Here is an 18,859-nt window from a genome sequence, read left to right as displayed (position 1 = left end):
TAGTGTGATATCAACTTTGCGTTCAAATATTCCTCAAAATATCAAATATCAAACAAAATTCCTAAGATTTTGCTTCGCTGTCCCAAATAATCTACAAGAGGAACAAATCCTTTGTTTGTGTTCTGGTGCCTGCAGCAGTTAGGAAGTCATTCAGATTCCGAATATTTCTGTTATTGACGACTTTCTAATGTTTACAAAAGTTTGCAGTTTTTTTGCACACGCGGAAGCGTTTGTGCAGGTAGAAAATATAAACAGCAGACCACAGTAATCCATAAAATCTATCCAAGGCGTGCGCGTGCGATCGCACACCTCTCCTGAAAAAGCCTGATATCAGCAGTGACCCATCAATTTTTTAGAAAATTTCTTTGCTGGTTTTGGCTATTGTATAGAGTGTTAATGCTAATCAATAAAATGTTTAGCCATGATCATATATTTTGATAAACAGTTTAAAGGGTTTCACATCATACAGACATCATTTGTTGATGAAGATGACATCAGTTATTCCAAGTTATTTAGCCTTAAAGCCTTCACGTTAATCTTAAAATGTTCATATAGCATATTATTATTTATCAACAAATATTTGTTTTGGAAATGTGTATTGCAAAAACTAGAAATTTAACATGAATGATTGTGTCTTTTCCCACCTAATAACTGTCTCATGATACTTTTAACCAATTACAGGTCTGTATTTTTTAGAGTAGCCATTATGGTTTGAGGGAAAAATGTTTGCTGTTCATGTGGTCAGCTCTTCAAATATAGGGGCTGAAAAAATTCTGCCCTAATTTTTAAAAAGCTGACTGCATACACAGCATGTTTTTCTGGTATTCGCCTGGTATTTGGCAACTGGTGGAGAAATTGTAAGATATAATGTAGACTTCAGGTGAAAAAGTCTAGTTTGGGTTAAGTGCACACTACATTTTAAGTTTGGAATGGATTTTTCTTATTGCTTACAGTTCTGCATAGAATTTTGCCTTTTGGTAAGCATAACAGGTCTGGGACTTTGTACTTTTTCCTTTAATTATACAAGGATCTGAAGTATAATCAACCTAGGCCACAATGTAATACAACTTCAACATAGTACTTTTCTGAAATACAATTATTGTGTATAGAAGTCAAATTTAATTATTCTTCACTATTTTTTTTCTAACTTTGTTTCCTGAATAATGTTCATGATGAAGTATGCTTATGGTAAAAACCTTCTAACGAGTAGGAATGCATCTTGAATAATAAAATAAATATTTAAAATTAAATAAAACTTGTAGTGTATACAACAGGCTCTGTCACAAAGATTTTAGCATATGTCCAGCAAACACTTTGTTTAGGCATGCTTTTAGATGTTACATCTGTCAAATTCTTATAAAATTTTAAATTTTGCATGTGCTATTATTTCTGTGTGTAGAGGTGTTCCTGTACTATTGCAAACCCCTTCTGAAAAAGCTTTAGACGATCTAAACTAACTTGCGTCACAAGTTGACTTAAAAGTAAAAAAAGTTGACATTAAAACAATTTGCTTTTTATTTGTGTATAATGGCTGCTACATCTGGTGTGTTAAAGATTAGCTAAATGCGTGTTGTGTAGTATTTGTGCGTGAAGAATAGGTGAAGCTCTACAGTATGGCTGGATTACCTTTGCCAGTCATCATTAAACGCAAGAAACGTCTGATTATTCTTTGGGATCATTATCATTTCTTTCTTTTCCTTTTTTAATGATTTATACCTATCACGTCATCTAACAATTCTTTTATTTTTTGCTCTTTCCAAAATTTCCAATGTCTCACAAGGGTGTTTCCAAATGCTGTTGATTTATCAGATGTCTTTGTCAACAGTAAAGTTAGCATAATCAGGCAAGCAATATGATTCTGCAGTGTGCCCCTGCACTGAAAAGTTTTACTTTATTAAAAAAGTCCTGAATCAGTAACAAGGAATATGAGTAAAACATGTTCTTTTTTGTAGTACGAATAGTTTTTTTTTTCCAGTTTAGTTCAAGAGTTATGATCAGGAACAAAACTATCACTTTTCGTTTATTTAACAAGGCTTATTGCCTGACTACTCCAACTGTTTGCAGAGTACACGCAACAAGCACGGGTAAGAGCACAACAAGTAACTTAGCCTTAATTATTCACTACCAATATTGTTTTTAGATAAACTGCATGTAAAAATAAGATTGATTTCATTTTATGTGAAAAAATATCCACCTATCAAGTAAAATATGAAGAAATTTGAAATCATAGTTGTGTGTCTAAATACTTGGTTATATAGTGTCGTATTATTTTTCAGTTTTATTATTTCACAAAACCTTCTTTTCAGTTTCATTTTTTCACAAAACCTTAAAACACTTAGAAAGAAATGTAGAATTTACGATTCTTTCTCAATAAAAGCAATGAAAATACTTTGTTAAAAAATTTGTTGTTACCCAGACTAAGGATTATTGCAAGCAAGTAAACATTTTTGACAGAGTTTGATATATTCGAGAAGTAATATATATGGTTAAATGAAGAATAAGTTGACATATTACAACTTACCCTTTGCTTTAGTGCTTGCCTTAAACCACAATCTGTTTGTTTTTATGAAGAAGTTAAAGAAAAAAGAGAACCATTGAATGGTGTGAGAGTTTGTGACATGACAAGGCATGTGTTATTTCAGTATTTATAAAAAAATTTTTTGACGAGTTAATTAACAGTATTTTTATTTTATTTATTTTTATTTTTAGCAATATTTAGTCAAATCTATTTATTTAGAGTTTTGGCAGGCCCATATTGCACCATGGTACTTGGAGATATGGGAGCAGAAATTATCAAAATTGAAAGACCAGGTGTGTATAAAATAATCTTTGTCTGATTATAACAATAACATATTTCAAAAATATTATATACCTCAGTAGCAGCATGTACAGCAACCAAAGCAGCCATTTTGTTAGATTTATTTGTTTAATTTGTTAGATTGTTATTGATTTGCTTGAATAATTTTGCTAAAGTTTTTGATATATTTTTCACAGTTGAGAACATAGTTAAAATATTTTTTTTCTGTATAATTTTTAAGCTTGGTTAATTTCATTTTTTTAGAGAAATGAAAAGGTCTTTATAAATAAAAACAAATAAATTGTAAAATTTAAATTTAATAGAATAATAAAATAATTATTAAATAATTATTTGAGAAAATTTTTGTTTCAATTTCTAAAATAATTATTTGAGGAAACATTTTTTCGAGCAATATTTTTTGAAGCAAAGAAACTTTTCTTTCATTTAGAAATTAATATTTTGAGGAAACTCTGATGTTTCAGAAAATGTTGGCAAAATATTTGATATTTGATTTAAACATTTATATTCCAAACAATCATACTGTTTCTAAAACTTACCAAACACACTATCAATGTTACATACTTTAAAATAGAAACTAATTACAAGCATAACTTTCTGAACAACTTTTTGCAAATTCATAACATAAACTTTGTTTGTTTGAATGTTTTTTTTTATGTTACCAAGCTACTATAAAGTTTCATAACAGAAGCTGAATAACATATAAGTTCGTTTTTTGTATAGATTATGATAAAGTGTCATTCTATGCTCTTATTTGATAAATATGTTTTGGTTATAAACCACGTTTCCTCCATTGCTAAATTGTCATCATTTTTTAATATTTGTGCCTTAATTATCTGCCACTTAAAAAGATACCTTACATTTAATTATCTGGCACTTTGTGGTCACATCCCCTTAAATTAAAAAGATACCTTACATTTTATTTTCAATATTGCATGGCTTGTTTTAAACCAATCAAAAATTGTAAGTTAAATTTTTACAGAACACTTTTATAGCTGATTTTAAGCCTGACTTGTCAATATAGGAAATCAGCACTTTAGTCGTCTAAAAGCAAAGCATGTTAATATACCACACGTTTCAAATTCACTTCGTTTAAACAAAAATTAGCTTGAAATCTATCCATTTTTTATTTTACTCTTAAAAAGTTTCCTCAAGAAATTATTTTTACTATATTTTAGTCTAATTATTATGAATATATTAACTTGTAGTCCAGGCAAACCATGCATGATCTTACAGAAATAATATTGCTATCTAAAATATGTAACTTGTATTTATTTATTTATATTATACATGCCTTTTGATAAATAAACAGTAATACTACTATTAAAAGGGATTGTTGCTTATTTGATTTCTTTTTTGTCTTTTACAAGGAATCAACTTTGTCTACTTTAAATTTTAATGAGATGGATTCAATTTTTGTAATATTTAGGTCTTTATTGTTTGAATCTTCCAGTTTATGGGCTGTTTGTTTACTAGGGCATGGTGACGAAACACGCAAATTTGGACCTCCATTTCTAAACAGTGAAAGTTTGTATTTTATGTCAATAAATAGAAACAAAAAGGTAAGCTTTCGTTTAAGATAAAAAAGTGCGGTAAAAACTGAAAAGGTTTTTATAAAAGGAATCCCAAGTTTTAAATTGTTGGCAACTTACTGCAGCTGTCTACAGTGCTTAGCAACATTTTTCTCAATCCTTCAGATCTATTTTAAAGACTTTTTGAAAATGGAGAACACCAATTTTGTCTTGTTTTGCTATCTTACATGCTTTAAATGTCACATACTTATTATCTTTTTATTTCTATCAAATTAATTTCCTCTTTGTTAACAAGAAACCTGCTAATATCATAATATTTTTTCTTATCAGAGTATTTGTATCGATATGACAAAGAACACTGGGAAAGATTTAATATACAAGGTAAGTGGTTATATTTGTTATTAAAAAGTTTGTTTTAAAATTTCCAATCTTTGTCACTGTCTTTCTTTTGAATAGCTGGTAAAAAAGAGTGATGTCTTCATAGAAAACTTTGTGCCTGGTAAATTGAAAGAGATGGGATTTGGGTATGAAAAGCTGCAAAACATCAATCCAATGTTAATTTACTGTTCCATAACCGGTTTTGGGCAAAAAGGTCGGGATTCAAAAAAGCCTGGTTATGACTTGATTGCTAATGCCCAGGGAGGAATGTTGCATATAACAGGAGAAAAGGTAAGACATGCTTTGGGTCTCTATAGTTCTTACTATACACTGTAAAATTTAAAAGTGAGTTTTAAAGAAAATATGTGCTTGCAGTACTTAATTCGTAAATGTGACACATTATGTCATGATGTTATTTTTCACCATATAACTAATTTTTAAGTAAACAATTTAATATAGTTTCTATAGGATGGTAAACCATGCCGCCCTGGTGTTGCCTTAGTAGATATTGTGACTGGAATGTATGTGAATGGAGCTATTATTGCTGCTTTATATGAAAGAAAGTTTTCTGGCAAGGGAAAGAAAATTGATGCATCGCTTTTGCAGACACAGGTAACTTATAGCGATCAGCTTTAGTTTTAAAAGATCTCTAAATTCCTAATGTATTGTTAATGTTTTTCTAGGTTGCTATGTTATCTGATGTTGCTTCCAGCTTTTTAAACTTCAACATTGAAACAACTCGGCATGGAACTGCACATCCCTCCATCGTTCCTTATCAGGCACTTAAATATTTATCATTTCTGTATTTCTTTTATTTTTTATGAAAAATATTTACATCAGTCTAGTGAAGTAAAAAAAAACTCTCTACAGCCAAAAAATGATCACATCAAGATTAACCTTTTTTTTCTATAGGCTTTTGATACCTTGGATGAAAAAATTCTTGTAGCAGCTGGAAATAATAGACATTTTGTCAACTTATGTAAGGTAATTTATTAAATGATATTAATTTACAATTAGAATTAATATTTAATGTAGCAATGTAGTCTCCTTTATGCTCAGTAATAAAGTTTTGACAAATATGAATTCTTAAAGGAAGAATTTATATAGATAAGATGCAATTTGGTTTTGTTCCTGGGCGTGGCACTACGGATGCAATATTTTTACTCAGACAGCTTCAGGAAAAGTATTTAGGAAAGAGAAAGAATCTCTATTTTGCCTTTGTAGATTTAGAGAAAGCTTTTGATAGAGTGCCACGTAAAGTTATTTCGTGGGCTATGAGAAAATTAGGTGTGGATGAGTGGCTAGTTACGATGGTTCAGTCAAGAAATAGCAATGCTAGAAGTCGTGTCAGGATTAACAATTCACTTAGTGATAAATTTAGTGTAAATGTTGGTATACATCAGGGTTCTGTACTTAGTCCTTTGTTGTTTGTTGTAGTGTTAGAAGCGCTTTCGATAAAGTTCAGAACAGGTTGTCCATGATTTTATGCAGATGATTTGGTTCTCATAGCAGAATCGATCGAAAAATTAGTTAAAAAGTTTGTAAAATGGAAGAAAGGACTAGAAGAGAAAGGGCTAAGGGTGAACACAGCAAAGTCTAAAGTCATGATTACTAGCATTGCAGCCAAATGTGACCTTGTAGTTAGAAAGTGGCCTTGTGGAGTTTGCAGGAAAGGGGTTGGTAGTAACTCAATTTTTTGTCAGACTTGCAAGCATTTGGTACATAAGAAGTGCAGTAGTATTGGTGGAAGGTTAAGAGCTGTCATTCAGTTTGTATGCAAGCGTTGCAAAGGTGAGATTATAGAGAATGAAGTATTTCCAGCCTTAATAATGTACAACAGTGGCTCGTTAGAGATAGTTGAGAACTTCTGTTACTTAGGTGATATGTTGGGCAGTGAAGGGGGTGTTGGAAGAAGTGTTACTTGCAGGATAGGTTCTGCTGGGAAAAAGTTCAGAGAGTTACTTCCTTTGTTGACTAGCAGACTCTCGTCAATTGAGGTAAAAGGTAGGTTGTATGAGTCCTGTGTAAGAAGTGTTATGTTGTACCGTAGTGAGACATGGGCAGTGAAGCAGGAAGATCTTGACCGTTTAGAAAGGAATGATATGAGAATGGTTAGGTGGATGTGTAATGCCAGAGACAGAACAAGTTCAGATGAGCTAAGAAGCAGTCTAAGTATCCGTAGAATTAAAGATGTTATCCAGATAAGAAGATTAAATTGGCTGGGGCACTTGAAAAGAATGGAGGAGGATAATTGGGTAAGAAAGTGTAGAGACTTGATAGTTCCTGGGGCAAAGCCCAGAGGCATACCGAGAAAGACTTGGCAGGTGGTTATGTAAGGAAAGACTTGATACAGAGGAAGTTGAGTTTAGATCTAACACAGTTTAGATCATGTTGGAAGAGGGTGATTAATATACCCCGTCCAACCCAAGCTAGCATGGAAAACGGACGTTAAGCCGAAAATGATGATGATGATAAATAACAAATTTTACGACTTTGTTGTTTCCTCAAATAATTATTTTTTTTAAACATTTCTTTGAATAGATGTTTTCTTTTTTTTACTTAGTTTCAATACGTATTTTTTCATTCTTTTTTTGTTTGCTGTAATATTAGATCTTTATACATACTATGTGGGTTTAAGAAGTATTTCCACCTCTTTCAACATTCCTTAATAGGTCCAAACGGTGCGAAGCTCTCAGAAATGGGCCTGACCTTTCCATTGAAATTTTAAAAAAAAAAAACTTAAAAAAAAATAACAGAGAAAGTTTCATTAAAAACTAATACAAGAAGCCCTGCGGCTTAAAGTTTTCCGCCATTATCAATAATCTAAAAAAGTACTGGATTTTGAAGAAGACGGAGTAATATGGGGTAACAAAATCATTGAATATTCTAAAATTTTAAAATTCAATTTTTGATTATTATTATTGTAACTGTAAATTATAGCTGGCTAAACTTAGATAAACTTTATTTAATCTTTTTAATTTTCAATTTTAAAAGAAAAATAATTAAACCTAAAAATTGATGAGCAATAAAAACAAAATAAGAACAATGGCAAGGCAGAAAATTTATCGATATTCTCTTTTTGTCTAAAAAACAACTTGGAAAATATCTTTCAAGCCGGTACCAAATTTTACACAATCAGTTACAAGTGCTATTTTCAGACTATAGATTCATATTTTTTCTTTTGTAACACACTTGTCACGATTTTATAGCTATAATACATTATCTTTCACCAAAAATATTCGGCCTCAACAATTCCTCTTTAAATTAAAATTCATGAATAATTAATTAGTTCTGCCGAATATAGTTTAAGTCTACGTGCTTGCGAAAATTGTACAGAAGGATATGACGTAATTATTAAAGGGAAATGTTAATGACATCAAAGATGGCGCATTATAAAACGATCTTTATTATGCTAAACTGCACTAGCTTTAACTTTCAATAGCATGTAAACTTTACAATACAGTATTGTTCATTGGATAATAAAACAATTTGTTGCACTGTTAGAATTCTTATTGGCTTAAAACTCATTTTAACCTCGTTCTCAGAAAAATATCTGTCAAAACAAGGATTTAGGCTTTAGACTGGATAAGTTTTAGGCGTTCAGGCTCTGGGCTGTCTCTATCTATCTATCTATCTCCCTATCTGCCCAGGCGATTTTAAATTCCACCTTCGCCAGCGGAAATCAAAAAACTCAATGTCAATGCTCACTATTTATAGCAATCACTATAGCCAATAAATTTTGTTAGCAATATTTAACCCTATTCATGCGACTATGGTTTAATAAAAACATGATTTTTTGTTGCTTTTCCTAACTTGTATTTACTTCTAATTTTTCAGAAAAGGTTATTTAGAATATTTGCCAAAGTGTTTATTTTTCCATGTTGAGTATTTATAGGTTTTAGGGACTTCTTAGTATATGTTCCTACATTACTTTCTGTTTGCACATAGTATGACTATATACAAAGCAATTATAAATATTTTACAAATCTCAAATTTAATATAATTTTTACCAATTTAGCAAATTTAATAACGTCATTATCAAAACTGCTGACATTAGCAATTTTTTTACCCAGTTGTCACTAAAGGTCTAGGCAACTCCTGTGGTAAGTTTCATGCTTATTGCACAACACTTTTAGAAACTACTGCCCCAAATAGCTCATCAGGAAATTATGGTTCCTATGCTTTCCAGTCTCTTCTACAAAATTTAGTTTCAATATTTCTTTCTTAACACTCAAAAACTCTACAAAACTGGATAAATCGTTGAAATCAGTTGTTACATTCTTTGTGTAGTAAAAACTCGATTTTCAGTGTTTCCTCAAAAAATTATTTTTTTCGGTTTAGGCAATTGAATGTCAAGAGCTTCTTCGTGATGAAAGATTTCGAAGTAATCCTGATCGTGTAAAGAATAGAGAAGCACTAATTATAATTCTGAAGAACAGGTATTAGCTATTTTCAGAACTGGCACTTTGCTTTCAAAGCAAGATTAGATTATAAAAGTAACAATTTTTGTTAAAGCTGTACCTTCTGCGAAAAACAAAAGTTATTTTTATTTGAATAAGCATGTTAGTTGATAACATCATAGTTTCACATAATGAGCGAAACTAAGATAATTAAACTTCGAAGACATATCTTGAGAACCAATTTTTATTTTCAAAAAAATAAATTAAAGATTCCTAGATAACTTTAAAATATCTTTCATATTAGGTTAACTTTTTCCTTTTGTGGGTAAACTTAAGATCTTAATAATATTAAAATTTTAGTTTGTTGAGAGGTGAGGAAGCGATTAAAAAAAATGACTAAACCAGTTTAAAAAAAGAATCATGACAATTTAAGGCATTCGAGGAATTATGTGTTGTACATCGTTACCCGTTTTATCTTTTACTCAACATAATGTTTTTATTACTTGATAATTTTTACAACAAGTAAATTATCAAGTTTCGCAATACTTTTATAGATTAAAAGAAAATTCGAGTAAATATTGGTTGGAATGTTTTGACAAGCATGGTGTACCAAGCAGTTTAATTAACGATATGGAAGTTGTGTTTAACATGCCTCAGATATCAAGTTTAGGTGTTGTTCAAGAAATGCATCATCCTACTGCTGGTATAGTCAGAGTCCCAGGTGCAGTTAACATATGAATAGTATTTTGAATAATTGTTATTATGACCATTTGAGTATGTTTTTACTTCTTTTCTCTTGTAGGTCCAGCAGTCGAGTTTGATAATAAACAGCCACCACGACCAATCCCAGCTCCATTACTTGGACAGCATACTGTAGAAATCATGCAGAGTGTATTAAATATGGACAGTGGTATGGTTCGTTCTTTGCTCAAAGAAAAAGTGATAGTCCAAAATGATTTTAATTGTGGATAGGAAAGATTGATGTTATTGCCTAATTGCCTATTTGAAGGTACCGCAAAATACTATATTATATTTGGACCAAGCAAGGTAAAGCATCATTGGTTAACAGAGACACAATTAAATGTAAGAAACCTTTTGTGTCTGACCAAACATTCTATTAAACTGTAAAACTTTAATGCAACCATACGACACCTGACCAGTTGCGTGACAATATGATGGATGTATAAATTTGATTTTAACAATTTTAAAATATTTTTTACAAACATTTGAATGATTTACGTGTATTCAAAAAATTTTCCCCTCTTTAAGCGAGAGCTTATTTAAAAAATCACACATTAAATGGAATCTAAGAAAGTTTTAGTTTTTTTTATTATAATTGTTGTTTACATTTTTGATAGAATAATGTACTCAGTTATTTTGCTTTTGGCAACAAAAATTTTTGTAATAAATATTCTAATATGAAAGCTCAACCATGAAACATAACCATGAACTGGGACAATCTGCTGCGGAATAGTGAAGGTTTTACTTTAGTTATTTTAGTTCTGTTTTCGTCTTTACTCAGAAGTCAGAAGGCGGTAATGCATATTTGAAAATGTATTAATCATTCTGTTTTCCTAATATTGCTGTTTTAATAACTTTAGCAGCTCCAAATGTTAATAAAGGATTTATTATGAGCCAGCAGATTATTTTTCTCCTCATGAAGAGAACATAATATTTAGTTTCCTCAAAAAATTATTTTCGGGGGATTAGTAATTTTCGGATTTCTTAGTCGAAACTGTCCATAATGCAATCTTTTTACAGTATTCTAATTTTTTTTTACGAGATGAGAATGTTATTTATAATCTCATCTGTGATGTTTCCTGTTGATTGTTTATTTCATGTCCAAAAACATAGCCGTCGCCATGTGATTATGTCAAATAAATAATTACCAAATTATGTCCTGCAAAACTCTTTTCTTTCCTGTGTTACGTAATCAATTATTTTCTAGTCTAGAAAGTCACATTATCTGAGTTTCTTCTTTAAAAAGAAAGTTAAATTTTCAAATAATCGAATTTTTTCTATCTATTTAGACTTCAGAGCGTTTCTTTGTGTTACGCAAACTGTAATTTTAAATACAATAGCTAGTGTTATCTTCGTGAGAAAAAAATTTAGTAATTTTTGCCATCTGTTAAATTTATTTCGATTCAGCTCTATCTTTATAAAAAACTTGTCCATGGTGATAAAACTGGGAAGAAGATTTGAAAAAACACTTTCTAATTCAGGAAAACCTATTGTAGTAATCAAACTTGGCTAAACCTCTGAAAGCTGTATATTGATGATTTTTTGCGTAGGAAAATTTCTTCTATCATTTAAAAAAAAATTTAACACGAAAAAGTCTAACACGAAAAAAGCTAACAAACACAAAAAGCGATAAATTTGAGGATCATATTTCGAAAACAGTATTAACTTTGTTTGTTGCTACCCTAAAAGAAAGAGACCTGTTAATTTATCCTTCAATTTGCCCATATACTTATTGATAACACCTATAATCTTAGCCTCGTATTTCTTATAAACTTGTTTCTAATATAAAAAAAATCTATAAGAATTTATCAAACTTTTAAAAAGTATCTGCTTTTATATCATTCATGCAGTTTAGAAAATATAGAAATTCTCAACATCGGTTAATATTTTAAATATTTTAAGTGACAAGTTGCATGTATTTACCATATGCAAAATCACGTGCAAAATTCAAAAGAACGCATGTTTTTCACGTGATTTTGTGTTGTTAAATCAACGCACGCTATGCTTTTATTTCATCCTCTCATTTTTGCCTAGGAAACTTTATTTGTGTTTTTTTTAAAGTCTTTTAAAATGTTGTTTTCAATGCCATGACAACTGTGGTTGTCTTACGATTTTTTTATTTGGACTTTGGTCTCAACCGCGTGACTGGGGGGTTTGTCCTCCTAATAACGTCATTCGTAATAAAATTAATGCAATTTTGTTTATTTTTCTGTGCGTTCTTATGTGCACTTCCGGTATGCCACCATTAAAATCGTCAACCGGACTACATGTGTTATCTCACAAACAATTAAAACGTCCTCATCGTACATTTTTAAAAATATAGGTTAGTTTACTTCAGCAAGCCAAACTCGCTTTTTTTCTCCATAGACTCAATTTATATTCTGACATTTATAATTAACTTCGATTCGTTTCTTGGGTATCGTTATCGAAAATATAGGCGTCAGGACTCCTGACTAAGTTTGCCGGAAATATGCACTTTTTTGAAGATGCAAAATCAATATATTGAGCCCCAAATAAATGTATTTAAAACTGTGAAGAAAAATTAAAGCAAGGTTAATAAATAAGGAAAAGGCTGTCATCTATTAACAGAGAATCAATGTATAACATATTTTTTCCACTACACTATTTCTAAATCGTCGATTCCTGTAAGAGAAATGTTGTGAAACAGAATTTTTTGTTTTGCTTTCTGATAATGGATTTTTCTTAAATTTCGCAAATAGAGCCTTGACGATTCTTATAAGAACATAAGAAAAAGTCTATTGAGTAATGATGCTATGCCATGAGGCGACTTTTTCAGTTAACTTGTATCGACAGAACAGGTCTTTGCTGCTTACAGCATTTTTTGTCACTTGCAACATTAATTTGATTTTGTATCTTGTCACTGGCAACAAAAAACATGCTGCGAGTAACAAAAAATGTTACTGAAAAATTCCTTCGTGTCGCCACTTTTAACAGCAATTCTGAGTCCACATTTTTGTATTGAGCCAATCAGAATGCAGTAATTATACCGAATTTTTTTCTTGTTGTGATGGAATTGTACTTGTTGCGTTGGCAATTTTTAAGTTTTGTACACGCATTGAATTTTAGGCCAATTAAAATTTGGGGTCAGGATTTTGATATTTCATTACCTTGTATATGCCTTCTAAATTTAACTTGAATGTTTTTGTTGAGTTTATACTTATAAAAATATTGCTTACATCTAGTAGTTGTTATAAAAGAGCGTCATTTGAGAAACAAGTTTGGTTTCTACATGGACTTTTTCAAACAAATTAATCTTTGGTGGTACAAATAAGTTTAGGGTTCAAACCAACCTCGTTCCCAGGGCAAGGCCTGGGATCGAGGTTGGGTCTAAACTTTTTTTTCCAACTTATATCTTATACTTTGTCTTTCGTGATTACTCGTGTACACAAACATTTAAGGAAATGAAATTTTGTCCGTGTTGACATTTTCGATGACCGTGCGAACATTTCGTGACGTCATACCTACGAAAGTGGTTTACGTACGAGCGATCGCAATTTAATCGTTCGTTTGTATGTTTGAAAAGTCCGCCTTTGTTAACAAACAAAAGCAAATGCTTGCGGTGGCGAGGAGTGATTATTTCAAACGACAACGTTCGTCCCCGCGTTGTAAGTTGCAGTTTTAACTAAACTCGTTTTAACTTATAATCACCGTAATCTGACACCATAAACCCGTCCACAATACCCGTCCGAATCATGATATCCTTATGAAAATAGGCAGTTTAATTGAAAAATCTTGACCTTGTCAAATTTCAAGGGAAAAATGTTAGTATTTTACCTTCAGAGGCTTCTTTGGTGAAAGTGCTTGAACTTTTCAAAGAAGATGACAAATTGCTGACAAAAATTTCATTTATCACGTCCACGATAATTTGTCACTTTCCAGGCGTCAATGTGTCCATCATGACGATAAAAATCGTTTGAGTAAGCAAAAAATGACACATGTTCGTGTGGTCAAAATGTTTGTAAGTAAATCTTGGTTTTAAAAACAAATCATTGCATCAGAGAGATGAATATGATGGCTCTCTCATCAAACTTTTTTTATTAAAATTTAAAATTCTTTACCGCATCTTAAATTTTTTATGCATTAATTACTTATGCTTTGTATTGTTATTGGTAACTCCTCATTGTGTTGTGTTCATTGTCAGTTATTACAACACCTGATCCGCCATTTTTAATGAAATATTTAAAGACGTGCCGTCATGCATTCACTGGATGTTAATTCAACATCACTTCGTGTTATTAATGATGGCGTGTGGCTTCAAGACGAGCGTTGTAATTAAATGGATGACATTGATCACGGCAAGGTGAGAGTCCGCTCTTCATCTTAGATGTTTTTGTAACATAATTTTATTAATGAAGCATTATGGCAGCATTAAGAGGACAACCGTCACGGAGTGTTTGGAATCTTCGAATAACCGATGTGACGTCCAAAGGAAATGTTCGAACGCATATGAGTTGCGTAATAGGCCGATTTACGAAACTGCGTTGTACTAGTGAACAACCTGGAAACTACTTTGGTGCGAGTATAAAAGCAGATGCGCACACGTTCTTGTCAAATCATTTTAAGAAAGACATCGAAGAAGAACGTTAATTTATTTATACACGAATGTTATCTGTTAGAACATCATTTTTAAAGTTAAGCAGTGCTAAGTATTTGAAAAGAATACTATGCAATCCAGTCGTATGGAAGTCGACATTTCATCATGAGGAAGGGTACGGTTATCGTGTTGACCATCATCATGGAGAACATCTACATGACGGTAAGAGAAAAAAAAAACGATTTTTAAAGTGATAAGAAAATATTGAGTTTTTTTAAGAAAAAAATTATCATGCTGGAAACGATAGTATTTTAAGAAACTAAACATAAGAAGAACGCTTTAAAAAAATACTTGTTTGAAAATCTAATTTGATAAATTAATGATATTCTTTTTTTTCAGTCGAACCACAAAAACGAATAGGACCATTGGATGGCGTCCGAGTGTGCGATTTAAGCAGGTATGAATTTCAAATTGGTGTCTTATTTCTATTTTCAAATTCCATTCACCAAAAATGGTTTTTTACAACTAATTTCTTTAATAGATTTCTTGTCTATTTCAAAAAATATACCTCATTTATGTTTCAGGGTACTAGCTGGTCCTTATTGCACCCAAATACTTGGCGACATGGGAGCTGAAGTGATCAAAGTAGAAAGACCAGGTTCGTGTTATATATATACCCTTTTTGCTTGCACCGGTCCTCCTAGCGTACAATATTGGGGATGAAAGAGCTTCCAAAAACTTGTGTGCTTCCCGCCTTTTTCAATATGTACGTTTTCTTTCCATATCTCGTGTGCTCTGTTATTATTATTGACAATCCCAACTTTTTTGGTTTTTAGGTGTTGGTGATGATACTCGACATTTTGGTCCGCCTTTTGTTGATGGCGAAAGTTGTTACTATCTCTCGATTAATCGAAACAAAAAGGTAACAGATTTAAAATTTAATACAAAAATTAAAGTCATTTCTCTATAATGTTAATTTTCAAAGCACGTTGGCCTAGCATTGTAATTCAAAAATATTATTCGTGTTTTTAGAGTATAGCTATTGACATGAAAAAGCCAGAAGGAAAAGATATCATTTACGAGGTGAGGCTTTAAATTTTACGTTTACTTTTCAAGATTATTGTAACTTCTTTTCACTTGGTTGTTCTCTGTTTTCACAATTGTTCATTGTCATTTATTTTATCTTTATTTTTTTATAAAGCTTGTGAAAAGCAGTGACGTGTTCGTCGAAAATTTTGCACATGGGAAAATCGATGCGTTAGGGTTTGGGTACGAGGAGTTAAAAAAGATCAACCCTTCATTGGTGTATGCCTCCATATGTGGTTTTGGATTCCAAGGACCGGAACGCAATAAACCCGGATACGATTTAATCGCACAAGCTGTTGGAGGTTTAATGAGTATAACCGGACCGGAAGGAGGGAACTCCTGCATTGTTGGTATATCGATTACTGACATCATGACCGGAATGTATGCCAATGGAGCGATCCTTTCAGCTTTATATGAACGAATGATCACCGGTAAAGGAAAAAAGATTGACACTTCTCTACTACAAACTCAAGTAGCATTTTTATGTCACGTTGCGTCGAATTACTTAAATACTGGTCGCATAGCAACCCGTCATGGCACCGCTCATGGAACAATTGTTCCCTATCAGGTATTTTTAATTGCCTTTAAAGTAATGAAAGTGTGTTTTTAGGAAAACGGTTTTGTAAATGCATTTTTGGTTTTAATTGACAGGCATTTGCAACAGCTGACGGACGTGAAATTGCACTTGCAGCAGCCAACAACAAGCACTTTCAAAACGCAATGAAGGTGTGACTTGAAATTAACTTATTTTTATGTGACCGAATATGGTTAAACATATGCCTTCTTCTGCATGCAGAACTTGAAACTAACATTTATATGTTTTATCTCGTTTAGGCGCTTGATTTACCTGAACTACTTGAAGACGCGCGATTTGAATCAAATCCAAAACGTGTTGAAAACAGAAAAGAACTTATAAAAATAATAGAAGATAAAATGCAAACACAAACGTGCGAACACTGGCTTGAAAAACTCAACAACGTCGGCGTGCCTTGTGGTCGTGTAAATAACGTAAAAGAAGTATTTGAAATGCCGCAAGTAGCACATCTAGACCTTGTTCAAAGTATACCTCATCCAACAATTGGACGTATTAACGTTGCAGGTATAATAACTGTTTCTATAACTAGTCTTATAAAGCTTTGCGAAATTTGCAAGGAGTTCCTATGTAATGTAGATTATTGCTTTGCGAGGAGGCTTTCAAGGGTAAAGTTAAAAAAAACATTTTACTTTTAAATTTCAGGCTCACCAGTGGCATACAACGGTGAGAGCGTGCTGCATCCACCAGTGCATCCTCCTATATTGGGAGAGCATACTGTAGATGTTCTGAAAGAGCTAAATTATAGTGATCATGACATCAGGACTTTATTAGAGAAAAACGTCATTGAAGATGGAAGTTTATTAGAAGAAGTAGAAAAAATGGCGATGACGGGTTAAACTTGACGTAAAGATAGTGTCATGGCGATTGAAATGGTTGCCGACGAGTGCTTCTGAGTGTCAATGACGAGTACATGACATTCTCACGACGTGTTCTTGTCATGGTAATGGAGACAGCTAATGAATACTTAACGACGAATATACAGACGTGTTCACGCCAGATATATTTTTAGAAATATTTTTAAGAATCTTCTGCTTTTTAACAAAAAACTAAACACATTTATTGCAAACGAGATGTGAAAAACTTTGTCAACTTGAAAATATTAGAGCTGCTCTATTTTCCATGTTTTAACTGCTAGGATATATTTATTGGTCCTAGAACCATTTTTGTTGTTGTTTATAGTTTTAAAACGAAAATATAGTAGTTATAAATACTAAATTAAAATATTATTTATTTTAACATCTTCCTATTTAATTTATTACTTTGTAACTTCCAGTCTTCTGGATTAGAAAAAAAATAGTAAAAGTATTTAAAAGAAAAAAAAAAGTAGAAAAATTTATTTATTGATGGCTGAAATTAAAGATGTAGTAGTGTGTTCTAAAAAATAAATATTTCAGCTTATGCAACTTCAGACTATTTCATGGCCCCTCCTCTCAGGAGCTCATTACCATCATAAAATTGTAAAATTTTTTAAGAGGTGATCTAAGAAACTCCATCCTGGGGTCATCTTGTATTTTTTTAAGATTGACCTTCCTTTTAAGACCTTCCTTTCGCCCTCAAGATGTCAGAAAATATAAAACGAGCCCTAGCGAAAAGGTGATGAACCAACCCGACAGACAAAAACAAGGTAATCGCGCATAATTCCAGGGCCTATTCTAAAATGTCGTTCACGAGTGTCAAAAGAAGAAAAAACCCACTTATGACGGGGTATTCAGTAGAGTCCTTTCGACGAAATTCCAATCGGATTTTAATTTTCCAATACACCTTTCCCGAATTTAAATTATCGATTACATCATCGGCATGAAAACGAGGCACTTCTTAGTAAACTTTGTAAACACTAAAAATACAGCTGGTGAGTGTGATACTTTTATGCGTTGTGAATGATCTTTTATTGTGTATTTTTCTAAAGGATTGCAGGTTTTTCTTAACGAAACCACTTATAATGTATTTAAAAACATACTTGTCTTGTAAAAGAAGAATATGTATTTGTGATGGCGAGTAGCAATCAGAAAGGTCAGCAAGAAATTTATCATAATTTAATCTATCCAGGTATATCAGCCTCTTGACCTGGTAACTCTTGTTGCGTACTGTTATGCAAAAGTTCTACTCTTAATAAACCCAGAGTTAAACAGGCATTGGAATGTTTTCATTTCCAGCGGATCCAAGTTTGAGAAAACAATGGGTAAGCATCATTTCAAGATATCGTAGAAAGGGAGGTGTGATGTGTTCACAGTAAACAAGAACACAAAAGTATGCGAAGTCCACTTTGAAGTACACTGTGTAAAACTAAGTTTTGGTTGTGAACGGAAAACATTAATGGCTCTGTGCCATATATATTTACGTTCAAACAAAATAATACAACACAAAAAAGGAAAAGTCCGAAAAAAGAGCACTTCCTGTAGTAGTCGAAACAGATTCTGAAAGCACATATGAAAGTTCTTCATCTGATTCTGCTGAGATCACTGAAGAACAACCTGGTTTTTTCACTCCTGATGAATTAGAAACTATCAAAACTGAGGAATTCAATGTTAAAAGAAAAACTAATTGATGATACTATAAACGACTTTACTGAACAGCTAGCTGTGTGTGTAATGTTGATTTAATTTACCCCAATCTTGTGGGATTAATAAAGGATTTACATCAATAAACTCATAGGGTTGTGTTTCGTTATGTTTTGATTTATTTGAAGTATTTGAGATATATTAATATTAGTAACAATCTTGATGATACCATCAAGATTGTTCTAACGGTACTAGTTGG

The 18,859-nt window shown here is 31.9% G+C and overlaps 3 protein-coding genes across 5 annotated transcripts in view; 2 read left to right on the top strand and 1 right to left on the bottom strand.

Moving 5' to 3' along the window:
* The first annotated feature begins 98 nt into the window (after positions 1-98).
* LOC130612746 (succinate--hydroxymethylglutarate CoA-transferase-like) lies at positions 99-11,021 on the top strand. 3 transcript variants are annotated; one of them, XM_057434097.1, is made up of 12 exons: positions 99-2,084; positions 2,572-2,626; positions 2,738-2,811; positions 4,292-4,342; positions 4,678-4,728; positions 4,832-5,016; positions 5,194-5,337; positions 5,409-5,504; positions 5,638-5,709; positions 9,067-9,164; positions 9,680-9,846; positions 9,928-11,021. In XM_057434097.1, the coding sequence occupies exons 1-12, from the start codon at positions 1,937-1,939 to the stop codon at positions 10,095-10,097; spliced, it is 1,311 nt and encodes a 436-aa protein (XP_057290080.1). In that variant the 5' UTR covers positions 99-1,936; the 3' UTR covers positions 10,098-11,021. The 3 variants fall into 3 exon arrangements, with proteins under 3 accessions (XP_057290080.1, XP_057290079.1, XP_057290081.1); XM_057434096.1 differs by having other exon boundaries at positions 101-2,084; positions 4,292-4,377; positions 4,804-5,016; XM_057434098.1 differs by having other exon boundaries at positions 103-2,084; positions 2,534-2,626; positions 4,292-4,377; positions 4,804-5,016.
* Positions 5,772-18,859, bottom strand: part of LOC130612749 (uncharacterized) — a 19,066-nt gene continuing 5,978 nt past the window's right edge. Inside the window, exon 2 of the mRNA XM_057434102.1 lies at positions 5,772-6,547. Coding sequence (XP_057290085.1) covers positions 6,477-6,547 — 71 coding nt within the window. The 3' untranslated portion in view covers positions 5,772-6,476. The remainder of the gene's footprint in view (positions 6,548-18,859) is intronic.
* On the top strand, positions 12,708-17,505 carry LOC130612745 (succinate--hydroxymethylglutarate CoA-transferase-like). The gene is made up of 9 exons (XM_057434095.1): positions 12,708-14,643; positions 14,821-14,878; positions 15,006-15,079; positions 15,258-15,343; positions 15,454-15,504; positions 15,623-16,075; positions 16,159-16,233; positions 16,342-16,606; positions 16,745-17,505. The coding sequence occupies exons 1-9, from the start codon at positions 14,490-14,492 to the stop codon at positions 16,936-16,938; spliced, it is 1,410 nt and encodes a 469-aa protein (XP_057290078.1). The 5' UTR covers positions 12,708-14,489; the 3' UTR covers positions 16,939-17,505.

Source organism: Hydractinia symbiolongicarpus, chromosome 10, assembly GCF_029227915.1.
Source record: "Hydractinia symbiolongicarpus strain clone_291-10 chromosome 10, HSymV2.1, whole genome shotgun sequence".
NCBI classification, from domain to species: Eukaryota; Metazoa; Cnidaria; class Hydrozoa; order Anthoathecata; family Hydractiniidae; genus Hydractinia; species Hydractinia symbiolongicarpus.
The sequence above is the reverse complement of the archived record's forward strand: the minus strand, read 5'-3'. Positions and strand labels throughout refer to the sequence as shown.